The following is a 17358-nucleotide window of genomic DNA, read 5'->3' as shown; positions in this document are numbered from 1 at the left end:
TGCGCCTCCCCCCAGCCTCCCGGCATAGGGCTCTCCCACTGGGCTACTGCGCCCGCTCAGGCCACACCGCTCTCCCCCAGGATGGTCCAGCAGTTCGCCGTGGACTTTGAGAAGCGCATCGAGGGCTCAGGGGACCAGATCGACACCTATGAACTGTCGGGGGGAGCCCGCATCAACCGCATCTTCCACGAACGCTTCCCCTTCGAGCTGGTCAAGGTAGGACAGGCTCCCTGGGGGGTGGGAGGGCTCAGGACTACCCATCCACGCCCCCAGGACTTTGCCCCCCCCCCCATACCTTGCCCCGGAGCCCAGGCCTGGGAGTGGGGCGGGCCCCATCTTGACCTCCCAGGTATCGGGACAGGCCCTGACCGGCCGTCTCTCCATCTCCAACACAGATGGAGTTTGACGAGAAGGAGCTCCGAAGGGAGATCAGCTATGCCATCAAGAACATCCACGGCATTAGGCACGTATTGGGACTGGGGAGGGGACCGAACCCCAGAGGGCAGGGGGTCTAGTGCAGAGGCATGGGGAGTGCAGAGGCAAGCCTCCCACAGGAGGTCCCCAACCCCCTCAACCCAGTTCAGACAGGCTCTGGGTGGAGAAGGGGGCGAGCGGGAGGCCTGGGCCACCCCCTCCCTGCAGCCTGCTGCCCTCCTTTGCTGTCCCTGGGAGCAGGGCCTGGAGGCTGGACAGGCTGGCCAGAGCCCAGGACCCAGGTGGCCAAGTAGCACCCTCTGGGCCTGGGCTCCTGCCCATCTGTAGGGTGAGACAGCTCCCCCAGTTCCCTCCAGGTGGCTGCACAAAGCTGCCCGACAACTGGGTAGGCCCTGGGTGGAGCACCTAGGTACTGGTCTGTGTCCTTGTAGGGTGGAATGGGGCCTCTCAGCCCTCCAGCCCCTCCACAGTCCTAGTGTCCCCAAGTGGGCCTCCTTCTACCCCACTTCCCACCTTCTCGCTAACCCCAAGACCTGTGGAATAGGAAGGGGGTCTGTTCCTTCAAAGCTTAGACCCCCTCCTGGGATCCAGACCTATACTCTGTTCTTTCAACAAGGAAATTTAAGGCCCCTGCTATATGCCAGGCAGTGATTAAGACCAATGCGCCCCTGCTTTCAAGCAGGTTCAATTCCAAGGTCTGGCATGGAATTCACAGACCGATAACTGCATTGGCCAAGGCACAGGAAAAAAAAAAATCTCCCAGTCTTAAAATAAAACGCGCTATTCCTGAAAAGGCTCTTACAGAGAACCCTGCTCAGCAGTTTTCAAACCCTTCCTGGCCACAGATCCTTTTGCATGAGCAGCATCTCGAGAGGAAGCAGAACACAAAGGCAGATAAAAGCAGTCCTTGTCTCACCCAAAGAGCATCTCCCGAAAGGCCTTCCTCAGAGCCCCTCCTGCCCATTTTACAGATGGGGACGCTGAAGGCCGGAGAGGGGTGGCGGGAGCCGAGGGCAGAGCTCGGGGTGGGGTGGGCCCTGGCAGGAGCTGGCCTGTGACGTTGCCCTTCTCCCGCCCCGGCATTCAGAACGGGGCTCTTTACCCCGGACATGGCCTTTGAGACCATTGTGAAAAAACAGGTGGCGAAGATCCGAGAGCCGTGTCTCAAGTGTGTGGACATGGTTATCTCGGAGCTAATCAGCACCGTTAGACAGTGCGCCAAGAAGGTAACCCGGCGGGTGGCCGCCGGCCCCGCCTCTGCCCCGCCCCGCACTGCTCACAGGCTCCCCTTCCCCTCGCCCCCACTGCCTCCTCGGTAGCATGTACAGACCTTGGCGGGGTGAGAAAGGCAGGCCACCAAGGACCAGGACGGGGGGGCTCTCCGAGGGGGCCTCACCCACCCCCCGGCCCCCAGGCCCAGGCCACCCAGGGATTAGACGCTGGTAAGACAGGGATGATGGTGGCTACTTACCCTGAGAGCCCACCGAGAGCTCCCCCAGCTCAGGCAGAGCAGGGCTTGAGGGGACCCTGAGCCCCCTCTCTGCCATCAGAGGGGTGGTCATCTGTGGGGGCTCCGGGAAGGGGTCTTGGGGAAGCTCTTGGCCCTGGAGGCAGGTGAGGGACAGGACCTTCTTGGGAGCTGCTCTAGGGGCCTGGACGGCCAGAGAGGTGCAGAGGACCCAGTCCAGCAGGTACCCTGACTCCCCACTGTCCTCCATCGTCCCCATTCTCACCCCACCCTCACTCAGGACCCCGCTCAGGACCTTCGCCTTCCGCCCATCCACATCTCCTCCCAGAGACAGAGCCCCTTCCACCTGCCGTGTCATCTGAGCGGCACGGAACCACCCAAGGAGGGCAGGCAGGGCAGGGCGGATGGCACCCACCTCACCGCAGGATAACTGAGGCTCAGATCAGAGACTTGCCCGAGGCCCTGGCAGCTGGGAGGTGGCAGGGCTGTCCCTGTGAGCCAAGGCTTTGGACTCCAAGTCCGGCGCTCGTTCGATTCCACCCGCCAGCCTCCCTTCCCTTCCTCTCCCCTCTGCTGGCCTGGCCCCTCTCTCACCACCTCCCCTCTTTCCGTCTTACCTCTTCTCTCTCTTTCCGTCTTTCCGAGCTGAGTTCCTCCAGACCCCTTGGGAGGAAGGGCTAAGGACGCCCCCGGAGGAGAAGGGGAAGGGCAGGAGGAGAGCAGGGAGCCGGAGAGTGGCGGTCAGGCAGCCACACTGCAACCCCAGGAGGCGTCGTCTGCACCGCAGTCCACGCACATGGAGCCCCCTGGAGTTGTGCAGGGCACAGCTGGGCAGCGGGGTGCAGGCCGCACCCCGGGTGGAAGTAGGGAGCTGTGCTGGGCGTTGGCAGGCAGTGCAGGGAAACCCAGACTTGAACAGAGCGGGCGGGTGGGGGTCTGGCCTGGGTCAGCCCCTTCGGAGGACCTGAGGCTGCGGACAGGAGAGAGGGCAGGTCCGTGCAGCTGAGGAGGGGCCCAGCCCTGGGGCGGGGGTCTGAACAGTAGGGGCCTCGCACGGAGCAGGGGGCTTGGTCCTTCAGAAGCACCCCGGTACCCGCAGAGCCTGGGAGGTGCCCACCCCGGGCGGCAGGGAGGGCCGGGCCCTGTGCTCACCTTGTCTTCTGCTCTCTCTCTCTGTGTCCTGTCTCTTCCCCCGCGCCTGTGTCGCCCTCCCCCGCACCGGGCCCTGCCTGGCTTCCGCTCCCCTCCCGCCCTCCTCCCCACCCGCCGGCCGCCGCTCGTCCCCTCCCGGGGTGCAGGACGGGCCTCTTCACGCCTGACCTCGCTTTTGAAGCCACAGTGAAAAAGCAGGTTCAGAAGCTCAAAGAGCCCAGTATCAAGTGCGTGGACATGGTAGTCAGTGAGCTCACCTCCACCATCAGAAAGTGTAGCGAAAAGGTACGGCGGCCGCCTGGGCCCGGCGCGGCCTGGCCGGCCCTTCCTCGCGGCCACGGCCTCCCGTGGGCCGAACCGTCGGCTGAGCAGGCCTCGGAGCCTCTCGGCCACCCACGTGGACGCCCCTGCTGGCCAGGCGACCCCTGGCCCCGAGGCCTCACGCCGGCTTATAACCCTGGGCCTGCTCGCACTCAGCGCCCCTCAGGCCTCCTCTCTGCCGGGAGACTCGGCTCCAAGCCGGGCATCCTCCGGCCAGTGGGTAACAATGACGGCTGTGATAAGGAGCCGGCTGCCGTTTATTGAGCACCTACTATGTGCCAAGCGTGAGGCTCAGTGCTTTGCCCCTGTTGTCTGACTTAATCTTCTCCACAACCCTAAGAAGTGGTAGTATTGTCCCCATTTTACAGATGGCAAAACTGAGCCTCAGTCAGGAAAAGCAGAGTGGGGTTCAGGTTAGAGAGGCCGAGGGGAGAGATCTGGGGTCAGGGCCTCCTGGGGTAAGGAGCTTTCCCCGTCCCTCAAAATCAATTTGCCCAAGAGCATGTTGGATTTCTCGTTGTTTCATTCATCCACACGCGATGGCGGGGTCAGCTGTGAGCTTTTAGGTGCCTGTTTCCTATGTGTCTGCTTTGGGGTATTTTGAGGGGTTTTAGCCAGATTGTCGGGAGCAGGTCTTCCCAGGGGGGTGCATGGGCACCAGCTGCCTGGGGGGTGGCTTCCAGAATGCCAATGCCGCCCCCCCACGCAGGCTGAACCGGACCCTGGGCGCCAGCCCAGCTGCGCCTCGAAAAAGCGCCCTGTGCTGGGGCGGTGGGGGCACATCGGCCTCACCTTCCTGTGTCTTTTTTTTTCTTTCTTTCTTTCTTTTTAATGTTTTTACTGATGGCAGAGAGAGGAAGGGAGAGGGAGAGAGAGAGATGGGCACGTCAGGGACGAGAGAGCCACGGATCGGCTGCCTCCCGCTCGCCCCCCGCTGGGCATGGAGCCCGCCACCCGGGCCTGTGCCCTGCCCGGGAGTCGAACCAGCCACCTCTTGGTTCCGGGGCCGACGCTCGACCACGGAGCCACGCCGGCCGGGCTCCACTGCAGTATCACAGTTTTCGAGGCTCACACGCGATTAGTCACGACGGGCACCCCTTTCGCCGTCCCGTCTCCCCTGTGCCCACGCGTGTGTCGGTGGGGACAGACTAAGAAGCTAGCACCCCTGAGCGCCTGGGCTGGACGAACCCCACGGTGCCGTGGCGGCCGAGTCAGAGCCGCTGCATCGCAAATCCCCGCAGCGCGGCTCACTCCCGTCAAACTTCGAAAAATACCGAGTTTATCTTGAGCTGCCTCAAGTCCCTTTACACAAGAAGACAAGATATAACTAACATTTTAAAAATAACGTTTGCTTTTCAACTTTGGTTGATGTACAATGTTATGTTAGGCTCAGTGATTAGACATTTATACGCCTTACGAAGTGACCACCCTGGTAAATCTAGTGCCCACCTGGCACCACGCAGTTGTTCCAACATTGCCGACGACAGTCCCTGAGCTGGACGTTGCATCCTGTGGCTGTTCTGCAGCTACCAGTTTGTACTTCTTAATCCCTAATATAGTCTACTTTAAAAATATATATTTTTAAGAGGAATGGAGAGGAAGAGAGAGAGAAACATCGGTTTGTTGTTCCCTCACTCATGGGTCCTTTGGTTGATTCCTGTAGGTGCCCTGACCGGGGATCGAACCCGCAACCCTGGTGACACCCTAACCCACTGCTTCCCGGCCAGGGCCCACATAAACATTTTTAATGACCGCATAATATTCTGTTGAACAGATTTATCACCGTTTATTGAACCATTTTCTCCGTATTATTAATAACCTGGCGATGAACACCTCTGTGTGTAAAGGATTTCCCTTTTCCCCCCTCTAGGATTATTTCCTTAGAATAGGTTCCTAGAAGGCCAATTACTAGATAGAAACACTTAAAAGCCACGGATCACTTTGCTGAGTTGCATTCCTAAAAGGAAGCAGTAATGATTGTAAACGGTACGATTTTTGGAAACAACCCACATGTCCATCAAGAGGTGACTGATTATATAAGGTGTCGTCACACAGGCAACTGAGGACTCTGCAGTCATGCCTGGGACACACTGCGAGCCCGTTTCCAGGCCTCAGCAACCAAGGAAATGTCGCAATAAGGCGAGTCACACCGATTTTTTTTGTGTTCCCCAGTCCGTATAAAAGTTATATGACACTATAGTCTGTTAAATATGTAGTCGCATTTTGTCTACAAAAAACAACGTACGTACCTTAACTTAAAAATGCTTTCTTGCTGGCCTGCTGGTGTGGCCCAGCTGATTGGCGCTGAGCACCCAACGGTCGCCGGCTCGGTTCCTGGCCAGGGCACGTGCCCGGGCCTCAGGCTTGGTGCCCCACGGGGGGCACGCAGGAGGCAGCCAACCGATGTGTCTCTCTCTCTCCCTCTCCCTTCCTCTCTCTCTAAAAATCAATGTTAAAAAATACTTTATTGCTAAAAATTGCTAACTATCATCTAGCCATGAGCGAGTCGTAATCTTTTTGCTGGTGGAGGGTCTTACCTTCCATTTGTAAAAAAAAAAAAAAAATGCAATATCTGCAAAGTGCCATAAAAGGAGGTGTGCCTACAGCGGCTTACAGGGCGGGCACATTTATGTCCCTCCGCAGCGTACTCTGGGGGAAGAAAAAAGGTTTCAGAAAAGAATGTGTAGCATTTAGAGGGACAATGTGAATGATAAAAGTTCCAAAGACACAGCCACCAAACTGCTGACCATTACTGTAAGAGAGGGCAAGAACCTAGGAATATTTTTATTTTTGCTGCACAAATTTTAATCACTTTCAGATTTCTTACAGTGAGCCCGTATGATTTCTGTGAGCAGAAAAAAAAATCAACAAAAAGTTTAAAAAGGAAAGCTTTTAAATTATTTTTTTAGCTTGTTTTGCCTCTCAATTTGTTGAATGTATAGTAGTTCTTTTTTATTTACGTAGCAAAATTCACCTAGCCTTGTCTTTTTTTATTTTTTTACTTTTGCCCTCCCCGAATATCCTAAGCATCCAAATTCCTGCCCGAGCTTTGAAAAGCCATCAGCCGTAATTATTCTGGCTCTGCCGGGTCCGGTTTCCTCTCTGGATGAAATCTAGGTGAACGCCAGGCACCGGGGTGGTGCCCGGGCCTCTGCGCAGCCCCGGAGGGCAGGCGCCCTCCCTGCCACGTTCTCCACGTGGGGAAACGGGGACCCGGAGGGGTGCAGCCGCTTTCCGAGGCGGGGGCCGGGCAGAGGCTGGCTTTGAGCCCAGGGCCCGAGTGGAGGCCCCGGGGCCCCCGACCGCTGCCCGGGGGGCTCCGGCTCGCCGCCCTGCTCAGCCCAGGTCGGCCCGAGGGGAAACTTTCCACGTCTAAAGGCTGGCTGGAAGTCCTGGGACTGCTCCGAGGCCGCCCGCGCGGAAAAAAGTGCTCAGAAGGAACGAGAACTTCTCGAGGGGCTGAGGCTGCCCCGCCGCGTGTGCGCCACACTCGGAAAACTTGACGAATGCGGCGTCCAGGCAGTTAGCCGGGGGGACTGCTCATGCTCTTTGGCAAATTGCTCCCCCTTCCTCCCTCCTCGCCCCCCCCCCCCGCCACCCCCCCGGCGAGGGAGCACTTGGGACCACCTCCGAGGAGCCTTCTGGCCGCGGTGACTCGGCCCAGCCTCCAGGAAGGGCTGGCAACCGCTGCTCGGGCCTGGCGGGGCAGCAGGGCCCGTGGGCCTCTCCAGGGGCTTGTTTTTGACCCCCTGGTCTCAGGCTGCCCCTCCCCAAGGTCCCCTGGGCTAGGCAACATCAGCCACACCCTTGGCACAGCCACTAGACGGGGAGGGGGGTGACATCTCCCGCATCTGCCTCCCTGGGCCGGCATCCAGGGCGCTGCTTCCTTCCCCGCCCTCCCCGCGCCCCCGCCCCACCTCCTTGTTTTCCTCTTTCCCTCAGAACCACCACCTGTGGCCCAGTCGCGCCAACGTCCAGCTCTCTGCCCACCTGAGGGGCCTGACCCAGGGACACGAGTGGCTCTAGCTTGGCCCCAGGTGGCCGCGGGGTGGGGAGGGCCACGGCGGGACTGGCGGTCCCTGTGGGTGAGCCCCCGCCGCCAGCAGCTCAGCCGCTGGTTCGTGAGTCAGAGGGCAGAGGAGCGGGGTCCCTGCGCCTGGGCAAGGAGGGCGGGAGGGACGTCCATCCCTCGTCCATCCCCCTTCCCGCGACGCACCCTCTCTGAGCCCGAGGTGCCCGGGCCCGAGCCCCGCCTTCAGGGCAACCGAATACAGTTGGATGAGAGAAGGTGACAGAGAGGCCCCCAATCCAGCTCTGGGGGTGACCAGGGCAGGCTTTTGGATGGAGGCGACGTCCGGCAGTGTCTCTAAGAATGCGTCCACCTGGGCTTTGTCCAGAGCCCAGCCGAGCCTCGAGGGCAGTGTTCACAGGCGGGGGGGCTGGGAGCGACTGTCCCTCCGGCCTCCACTGATAGACACCGGGAGGAAGCGGGTGCCGCGGAGCCCCCAACCCCAGGGAGCGGGGCAGAGCCAGGCAGGCCGGCCGGGGGTGCCGGTGCCAGCCCAGAGCACGCAGAGAGGGGCAGAGCCCGGCGGGTTCCACTGAGAGGGCCGGGGCCCAGCCAGGCCCCGCAGGGTACTGCTCATGCTGCTGACCCCCGCATGCCCCCCACGCCCCCGCATGCCCCTGCCTGTGGCTCCCGCGTGTCGTCCGTGTGGCTGCTGGTTCCCCCGCCCCCCAGCTCTGACGAGGGCCGTGGCCCGTCCCCAGCCCGACTCAGGAGGCACCTCGGGCCCTGCCCTCCCCAGATTCTTCCTGGACAGGGACGCCCTGCCTAGCGCCCCACCTGAGTGCCCCTTGGAGCCTTGGAGCCCGGGGCAGCCCCGAGGGCCAGCGAGAGGCCTGGGAGCCTACAGTCCTCCAGGCGAAGGCCCCAGGGGGACGTGTCTGTCTCTAAGCCGGCCGCCACCGAGGTGGCGCCAGGGCGCAAGCCGACTCCCGGGGCGTTTCTGCCTGCGGAACGGCCCCCCCATCCCGAGAGCCTGGGTAGGACCCTGACGAGGGCCTGGAACCAGGACGACCCTTGAGTGGCCATTTGGAACCTGTTCTTGGAGGAAAGGGGTGGCCATGGCCCGGTGCCGCCATCAGCTCCCTGGGGCCCCGGGGTCCCTCTCCCCCCTGCTCTTGGGCCTTCTGCGTTGCCTCCTCCCCACGCCCCGGCCCCTGGACTCAGGTGGGCTTTGGGTGCTTCCTGCCTGTGCCCCCCCGTGTACGTGGCTCTCTCCCCTCCCGCCCTGCCCCAGCTCCAGCAGTACCCGCGGCTGCGGGAGGAGATGGAACGCATCGTGACCACCCACATCCGGGAGCGCGAGGGGCGCACCAAGGAGCAGGTGAGCCCCAGCCCCCCTCCCCGGCCCTTCCCCGGCCCCAGGCCTCTCTTCTCTGCTCCCGTGTTGTTTCCCACGTTGTTGCTTCTGCGTCGGCCTCCCTCATAGTTTCTGTCGTATCACGTCTCTGCTCCTCATGGTGGGAATAGATATCTATCGTCAAAGTTACTCTTTTTTAAAAATATATGTTTTATTTCAGAGAGAGGAAGGGAGGGAGAGAGAAACGTCAATGAGGAGAGCCATCGAGCGGCTGCCTCACGCGCGCTCCTGCTGGGGATGAGCCCGCAGCACAGGCCTGTGGCCTGACCGGGAATCAAACCGCGACCTCCTGGTTCCCAGGCGGGCGCTCAGCCCCTGAGCCACGCCGGCCGGGGTTCGTCCCCTTTTGATGATAGCTATTGGCTGGGTCCCAACTTTTCTCTATTATGAACCTACCGCCCTGAACACCTTGATGGGTTTATCTGTGAGAGAGAGTTCTGGGCATGAGTGTGGGCACTTCTGTGTTAAGTGTTACCACATTGCCCGCCAAGGATTTGACACTAATTTACGCTTCCACCAATGGTATATGAGAGAATCCACCTTCTCACAACTGTGCCCACGCCGGTCACGACGGTGTTTAGTACCACACGGGAAGGGCTACAGGGCTCTGGCCGTCTCGGCCCCGGCCCCTGCGTCCTGGGGCCTGTTTCCCACGTGCCTCTCCTCTGGTTTCCCGCTCACACTCCTTGGTGCCTGGCTCGCGTCTCTCGCGTCGGAGCCCCTCGCGTGTTACGGATGCTGTTACATATGAGTGCTCGTTTGTCACAGGCCGTGGGCTTGTTGGCCACGGGTCCTGTGTTGTCGGAAGCGTTTCATGCGTTTAACGCTCTCTAGTGCCTTCCCACCCGCCTCCTGACCCGTGCCTCCCGCAGGTCATGCTGCTCATCGACATCGAGCTGGCCTACATGAACACCAACCACGAGGACTTCATCGGCTTCGCCAAGTGAGCACCCTGCGGGCGGAGGCACCTGCGTGTGCACGCGCATGTGTGTGTGTGCACGTGTGTGTGTGCGCGCATGTGTGTGTGTGCATGTGCATGCATGCATGTGTGAGCGTGTGTGTGCATGCATATGTGTGTGTGCGTGTGCATGCATGTGTGTGTGTGTGAGACGGGGGGAAGGGGACCCAGGACTCTGGGTTGGCCCCTGGGGTGTGGCGCCCACTGAGCAGCAGCAATGCAACTGGGCCTCTAGAGGTTCTGAGACTCCCCGTCTCTCCCCGTCAGTGCTCAGCAGAGGAGCAGCCAGATGAACAAAAAGAAGACTTCAGGGAACCAGGTGAGCGAGCCCCGGGCCCCGGCCCGAGGGAGGAGGGTGCCGCATGGATGCCAAGCTCTGAGTGCCCCCTCCCCCAAGGGAAAGGGTCCGGCGGGGGCCAGGGAGCCAGCCAGCTGCCAGCCGCACGCCTCCCACTCTGCCTCAGTAACCCTCTCTCCTCTCTCCCGATGCTTCTCGTGGTTGCTATGGTTACCTCTTTGCAGGATGAGATTCTGGTGAGTACCAGGACTGGGGCTCTCGGCTTGTGTAGCGAGGGAGGGAGGGGCCTGTTTGTAGTGGGGATGGGCAGGAGGGTGCCCTTGGGCTTGAGCCGCTTGTACACCCCGGCACGAGGTTGTCCACACATGCTCTCGGGGCAGAGGCAGGGCCCAGCGCTACACGGAGTCCCGTCCGCCTGTCCATCTGTGCGCAGGAGCTAAGCAGCACTCCAGGTCCAGGCAGACCGTGTGGGCCAGGGAGGGTGAAAATGGCAGGGGCCTGGCACTGCAGAGGCGCCTCTCAAACACCTGTTGGATGGATGGATGGACGGACGGATGGGCGGGCGGATGGGTGGATGGGTGGATGGGGAAGGAGCATGATTTTAAGCTAGTCATTTCTACCAAAAAATAAAGAGATGAATGGCAGGTCAAGAGACAAGTCCCGCCCATCGGTTCTGCCCCCATCACTTCCTCCTGCGCTGACTCGTCACTTCCCCACTCCAGGTGTACACACGGCCATGGGGTCCTGGGTTAGGCCTGGGTTAGGCCTGTCTTGTCCATCGGCAAACCCTCAGCCCCAGCCCAGGGCCTGGCACACAGTATGTGCTCAGTAGAATAAAGTAATTAACGAATGGACGATCCCAGGGCAGTTTGGTTCAGCGAACACTCGCTGAACCCTTGGACAGGAGTCAGGCCCTGGCCCTGCACCTCGGAGACCTGGGCCTGCAGGCAGGGAGGGCCCAGGCAGGGTGGGAGTCGGGGGAGCTGGAGATCCCTGGTGTCAGGGTTCTGGAGGGGGGTTTGGATGAGCAGGGAGGAGGGCACGGCTGGGGGTGGCCAAGGGAAGCCCAAGGCTTCGAGTCAGGCCAAGGAGCTGGGTGACAAGGCCTGCCGGGCAGATGCTGAGATACGGGGTGCCAGGGTGTGGCGTTTGGACTCAGTTCCTAAGACAGTGACAAGGCACTGAGGGCGTCTTCACTGGACTGGGGTAGGATGGGGGAGGAGTGACAGGGCACCTGCCCTTGGAGTACAATCCAGGGACCCTGGTCTGTGGTGATGGCTGAAGACAGTCCTGCGGAGCTGCTTCTCCTGCTGTGAAAAGAGACCTTTGCCTGTTACTCTGAGCTTCTCCCTGGGAAGAAAGGCCCTGCCCCCAGTCCCTACCGCCCGGGCCTGGGGCCAAAGCCTCTTAGAGCCCTGGGACCGTAGCATTCCTGTGTCCATGCCACATGTGTTTATTGACCACTTACTCTCTGTTGAGCGCTCTGCGACATGCTGGGATACAATGTAGCAAGAGAGGCTGACAGCAGATAGACACACACACACTAATTCCAACCCCAGTCATTGTCATAGAAGAAGACTTAAGGAAGTCATCAAAGATTACAATGGGGGGTCCCGACTTTTACTGGGGTGCAGAGAGGGCCTGCCTGAGAGTGTGACTTCTGAGCTGATACCCAGAGGGTGAGTCGGAATTTGCCAGGCAGACAGGAGGGGCGGTGCCTTCCAGGCAGAGGTGACAGCGGCACGTGCAAAGGCCCTGAGGTCAGAAGCAAGTCGTGGAAGAAGCTGGATCTTAAGCTGCAAAGACGCTCAGAGCTGTCTTGCCCAGTGGGCCGCCCCTTAAGCTCCGCATGCACACTTTCAGGGGTGGGGGGCTGATCCCCGACCAAGGCCGCCGGTCCCCTACTCAGATAGCTCTGTCGGGATGCCCGTTACCCTGAGCTGGTTTCTGCCTTCCTCTGTCTTCCAACCTGTTCGATCGTGGTTCAAACCAGGGCATGCCTGGCCTCCGCCCTCCCTGACCAGCCAGGCCTCGGGGAGCTGGGGGAGGGGTGGGCTTTCTAGTGCCTCCCTTCGCCTGCCCCACCCTCCGAGGGGAAGCCTGCTCTCTGCCCACTGACCTCCGGCCCTTCCCCCCCAGGTCATCCGGAAGGGCTGGCTGACCATTAACAACATCGGCATTATGAAGGGGGGCTCCAAAGAGTACTGGTTTGTGCTGACCGCCGAGAATCTGTCCTGGTACAAAGACGACGAGGTGAGTAGAGACCACTGGCCATCCAGGGGCTTGGCTGGTGGCCAAAGTCAGGCACAGACCCTGCCACTGGCTTGGTGTGGACTAGACCACCCAATGGGGTTTTTTTTTAATCCCATCAAAGACCCTTGGGTGGAGGTGGGCTGCAAGGACCAGGGGCAGGCAACCCTGGGGCTCATCCAGGCTGGCAGGACTGGGGAGCTTGGGGCTGAGCACCCTAAAGAGGGTGGGCAAGGGTGCTGGGCACCCCCCCCAACCCCACCAGCCCCGCAGCCTTCCTGTTTTCCTGCTCCAGGGCGTGCCGCCTCTTCTGTGGCCCCCACAGACCCATGACACACACAGTCCAACTGCCAGACACCCTGTTAACCCCTGCATCCCGGCCCCCCAGACCCCAGCAGCCCAAGGGCGATGCCCAGAGTGCCTCCAGGCTGAGGGGTCAGAAGTGATGAGGTCCCACAGAGGAGCCGCTCAAAACCCCTCCCTGCCCAGTGGGACTCACAGACACCCCCCATCACCAGCCACCTCCCTCCCCCGCTGCTGGTTCCTTTAAGAATGAGTCTATTTGGCTTCCACATCTGGATTCCAGAGGTGACCAGAGAGAGCAGGGGGGGCTGGGGGGGCTCGTGGTAATGAACTCCAGCTGGCCGCAGGGTGGGGGAAGGGGCCCTCTTCTTGCCCAGGGGGCTGCTGGAGAAGAGGTGCTCTCGGCTCTCACGGGGGACGCGGGGCTCAAGGCGGGGGGCCGGTGATTCTGGCCTCCCAGCCCCTCACCCCCACCCTTGATCTCTGCCCCCTCCAAGTCGCCCTGGGCAGGCCCCATCCCCACCTTGGGCGGGACCCTCTGTCGTCACTGGCAGGGGCGCCAAGCCATCTGGACCACATTACCTCAACCCTGCCTCTCCCCAGCACAGGGGCCCCGGGAAGGGCTGGAGTGCGAGGTGGCGAGGCAGGCGGGTGAGGGGGTGTTGCTTCCTGCGCTGTGGCCCAGGCCGGCTCCCTAGACACCCCCCACAGGCTGAGGGGCGCCCACTGTGGGCCCCACAGCTTACAGCGTGGCCTGGGGCTGACTGGCTATGCTGTGGGTTGGGGGGGGTGTCTGGGAGGGGACCCTGTCCTCATGCGTATGCACAGGGGGCCTTTTTTGAGCTTTGTGTGTACATTTGGGGTTAGCTGGGTGGACGTGGGGGGCTGTGGGGTGGGAGCGCGTGCTGGGAGGGAGGTGGGAGGTGTGAGGCTGCGGCTGGTGTGTGCCAGTGTTTTGTAGGAGAGCCGGTATGTTTGGTATATGAGGGTTTCGTGTGCATTTGGGGGCAGACTGTGTGTGCCTGACGTGGGTGCTGTGCTCGGTGTGTCAGTGTGTGTGTGTGTGCACACGCGTGCACGCGGGCTTGTGTGCAGTATTGGAGAAGGTGTGTGTGTCTGAGATGTAGGATGGGAGAGGACTGGTGTTCCACTGGAAGGGTGTAAGTGCGTGTGTGTGTGCATGCGTGTGTATGTGCACTTGCAGTGTGCATGTGTGCTTGGGCATGGATGTGTGATTTAAAGTGCGGGTGTGGGGGGTGCCTGAGTTGTGGGGTGTGCATGTCGAGGTGAGGTAGGGTGTGAGTGGAATTTTGCACAAGAACATCTGGGACATGGAGGTGGTCCCGGCTGAGGGGGAGGGTGATCTGTCCCCCTTACCCACCCCCAGCCACCAGCCCTCTGGTCTTCGGGACTTGAGTGACCCTCAGGGCAGACAACCACCCACATCCCCAGCTCTCACTGACCCCCCCATCTTCTCAGCCTTCCTTCACCACCCATCAGCACCCCCACACCATCGCACAGCAGGATGGCACCCCCATCCATCCCTCTGCGCCCCCTCCCAGCCCACCTCTGCCCCCCACGCCCCCTGCCCCGGCTCCGAGCTCCGGTTCTGGGGCGGTGGTCGGTCCAGCTCTCCAGCGGCGCCGAGGGTCTAACCCAGCCAGCCTAACCAATGTGCAGACTACTGTACAATTTGGGAGTCCTGAACAGATAGTCTAAACACTGGGTAGACGGAGTGGACGTGTCCTCTGGTCCATCCGGGCGGCAGTGTCTGTCGTCGGTCGGGTGGGAGCTTCGGCCCGTCTCCTGGAGATCCAAGGCCCCCAGCCCCAGCCCCGCCAGCCCCAGGTCCCCTCTCTGCTCCCGGCTCCCCTTCTGCCTCTTTGACGTGGCAGGGTGAGCAGGAGCTGTGGCTGCGAAGGAGGGGCCTGGGGAGGGGGCCGGCCGGCAGGGAGGGAGGGCTGGGGGAGGAGGCCACTCCTGCCTGGTGTCCAACCCCAGCGCGCAGGGCTGGGGCGCAGGGCCTCCCTCGAATGCTTCCAGATGTTCCCTGGCCTCATGTGCAACTTCCTCCTCTCCTCCCCCGCCGCCCTCTGGGGCTCCCGGCCACCGGGCCACCCGCCTGGCATAAAGAGGGCTTTATGTGGCTGGACAGGCCAGGCGGGTGCGGGGGGCAGAGGGAGGTGGGCAGGATGACGCCGGGACGGGGAGCAGGGTTCTCCTAGACCCAGCCCCCCACCTGAGGTGCTGGGTGAGGCCCCTGCCCAAGTCCCGAGGCCCCAAGACCCACATAGACCGCCCTTCCCCCTCCCCTGCGTGTGTCCTGTGCGTTGGGCGGGCAAGTGGGTTGCACTCAGCAGGAGCCTCTCTCGTCCCGAGCCCCATCCCGGTGTCCCTCCTCCAGGAATCTGAGCCCCTCCCCTTGACAGAGCAGCCTCCAGACACATGGGCCCACACCAGGCTTACACACGTGTGCACATGGGCCCGGCACCCACACGCCCATCCGCAGGTACACACACTCCTCCCAGACGACCACCAACATACCAGACACAGCCAGCCCGGCGCCCGCACCGAATGTGCGGAAACGCGCAAGCCCACGGCCCTCATCCCACGGGCATGTTCACGCAAACACGGACATTTACAGTCGCCGTGCACATCCACAGAAGGGCACGCATCCTCACGGGCACACACGTGCTCCACGGACACGCGGCTGTGCCGGCCCCTCCTCACACACACACACACATCTGCGCAGCACAGGCCCGTGGGCACACGCGCAACGGTGATCGGATGTGTCTGCGCACACACAGCCCCGCGGTCTGCACACAGACACGCCATCTCCAGGCCTGATTGCTAACACATGGGTGTCTGGGGGGCGTGGGCTGAGCCAGCCCTTTGAAGCCGAGGGGCTGGTGGCCCCCCTTTCCTGTCTCTACAGTCAGGAAATGAAGTCAGAGGCTTATCCAAAGCAGGCCCAGCAGCCAGGCCCGGGGCGAGAGAGGCTCTGGGGCGGGGGTGGGAGGCTAGGGGTGTGTAGTGGGGGTGCCCCTGGCTGTGGCTGGCTCAGGACTTCTTGGGGCGGGATATGGGAGCCACCCTCAGCCTTGCCCCCCTGGGCTCTGGGGCTCAGGCAGGTACGCAGAGGTGGTGGCAATGGCTTCAGTGCCCCTGGGAGCGGGGGTGCCAGCAAGCCCAGGGCGCTCGCATCAGACGGAGCCTGTGCAGCGCGAGGGGGCTCCGAGGACCCACGGCCCAGGAGCCCCCGCCCGCGTGGAGCACGCTTCGGGAGCGAGGCGGAGCGGGGCGCAGCCAGCCTCACCAGGCCTCTGCCCGCAGGAGAAAGAGAAGAAATACATGCTGTCCGTGGACAACCTGAAGCTGCGCGACGTGGAGAAGGGCTTCATGTCCAGCAAGCACATCTTCGCCCTGTTCAACACGGAGCAGAGGTGCCTGCCCCCCGGGCTCTGGGGCCCCAGAGCCTGCAAGCCCCAAACCACCCCACTGAGGAGAAGCGGGGCCCACGGATCCAGAAAGGAGGGGGACCTGCCCCAAGCCCCACAGCAGCTCATTCCTTTGATGGACGGTCACGGAGCCCGGCTCTGTGCTCAGCGCCCCGTAAAGATCTCCCCTCTCTCCCTCCCTCCCTCCTCCCCCCTGCCCCCCACAGTCACTCGGTGGGTGCGTGCTCTGCATAGCACACTCTGCCAGGCACTGGGGACGAAAAAGAGCCCCAGTGAGGCCCGGTCCCCTTGTCATGTCGGTAAGTGTCCCGGTGGGAGGGGGGGTCCAGTACCAGCCTCTCACTTCCCAGCCCAGGGCTGACCCTAACGGGCTTTCTCCTACTCAGAGGTGAGGGCTCCGCACGGCTGCCTTCAGGAGGGTCCCAGAGAGCCCGGGCGGGAGCGGTGGGGCTAAGACCCCCCCTGGGGGCTGCACCGTCACAGGTGTCCTTCAAGGAGGGCTCGGTCCCTTTTGAATGGAGCGTTTTACCGCTCATTTCGCTGAATCCTAGGAGGACGCATTTCGCAGTTCCCCTAGCAGGCAGGATCATTATTGTTAGCCTGTCTTCCTGATGAGGAAACTGAGGCTTGAGAGAGGAAGGGACTGGCCCAGGGTCACCCCGCTGGGAAACCAGGAAGCCAGGACCGGCCCCCAGGCATGATGGGCCCGGTCCACGGGTGCCCTCGCCCCCCCTCACCACCTGCCCCCTCTTGCAGGAATGTCTACAAGGACTATCGGCAGCTGGAACTGGCCTGCGAGACGCAGGAGGAGGTGGACAGCTGGAAGGCCTCCTTCCTGAGGGCTGGAGTGTACCCTGAGCGTGTTGGGGTGAGTGGCGGGGCAGGGGGAGGGGCAAGCTACTTCTAACGGGGTGGGGGCCCATCTTTGGGGCTGCCAACTCAGGCCGAGTTTCTGAGTCCTCACGGCTAAAACCTGCAGGCCTCCATCATCCCCCTACCTGCCGAGGGGGGGGTGGCCGTGAGCCTCTCTCCCTACCTCCCCCAATAGCAGGGTCATGGGACCCCTTCTCTGCCCCCGATGGTGTTTCCTGCACTCTCCCCCCACGGTGTTGGTTTCCTGAGACTGCCTTCTCCCTTCACCCCTCTTTCACTGTGGTTAGAATGGGGGGACGGTGCCCTGGGTTCACTCCCTCCCTCCCCTCTTCCTCTGTGTGTTTCCGCCGTGTTCCCCGTGCGGTGTTGGTGGTGCTGGTGCGGCGACCCCTACGGCCTCCCAGGACAAAGAGAAA

General features: G+C 61.9%; 1 protein-coding gene across 6 annotated transcripts in view; it reads left to right on the top strand.

Moving 5' to 3' along the window:
* The window catches only part of DNM1 (dynamin 1), a 38907-nt gene that overhangs the window by 15005 nt on the left and 6544 nt on the right, over positions 1–17358 (top strand). For 3 of the 6 annotated variants that reach the window (XM_087823070.1, XM_087823065.1, XM_087823068.1), the window contains exons 8-18: positions 81–216; positions 396–463; positions 1523–1661; positions 8680–8766; positions 9675–9745; positions 10028–10079; positions 10283–10294; positions 12198–12311; positions 15945–16054; positions 16826–16937; positions 17347–17358. In XM_087823070.1, the coding sequence (XP_087679196.1) occupies positions 81–216; positions 396–463; positions 1523–1661; positions 8680–8766; positions 9675–9745; positions 10028–10079; positions 10283–10294; positions 12198–12311; positions 15945–16054; positions 16826–16937; positions 17347–17358 (913 nt within the window). Of the gene's footprint in view, positions 1–80; positions 217–395; positions 464–1522; positions 1662–3201; positions 3341–8679; positions 8767–9674; positions 9746–10027; positions 10080–10282; positions 10295–12197; positions 12312–15944; positions 16055–16825; positions 16938–17346 lie in introns of all 6 variants that reach the window. The other 3 variants (XM_087823071.1, XM_087823067.1, XM_087823069.1) reach the window with 2 other exon arrangements.

Source organism: Miniopterus natalensis, chromosome 12, assembly GCF_054644295.1.
Source record: "Miniopterus natalensis isolate mMinNat1 chromosome 12, mMinNat1.hap1, whole genome shotgun sequence".
NCBI lineage: Eukaryota > Metazoa > Chordata > Mammalia > Chiroptera > Miniopteridae > Miniopterus > Miniopterus natalensis.
Note: the sequence above shows the minus strand (reverse complement) of the source record. Positions and strands in the feature narration are given on the sequence as shown.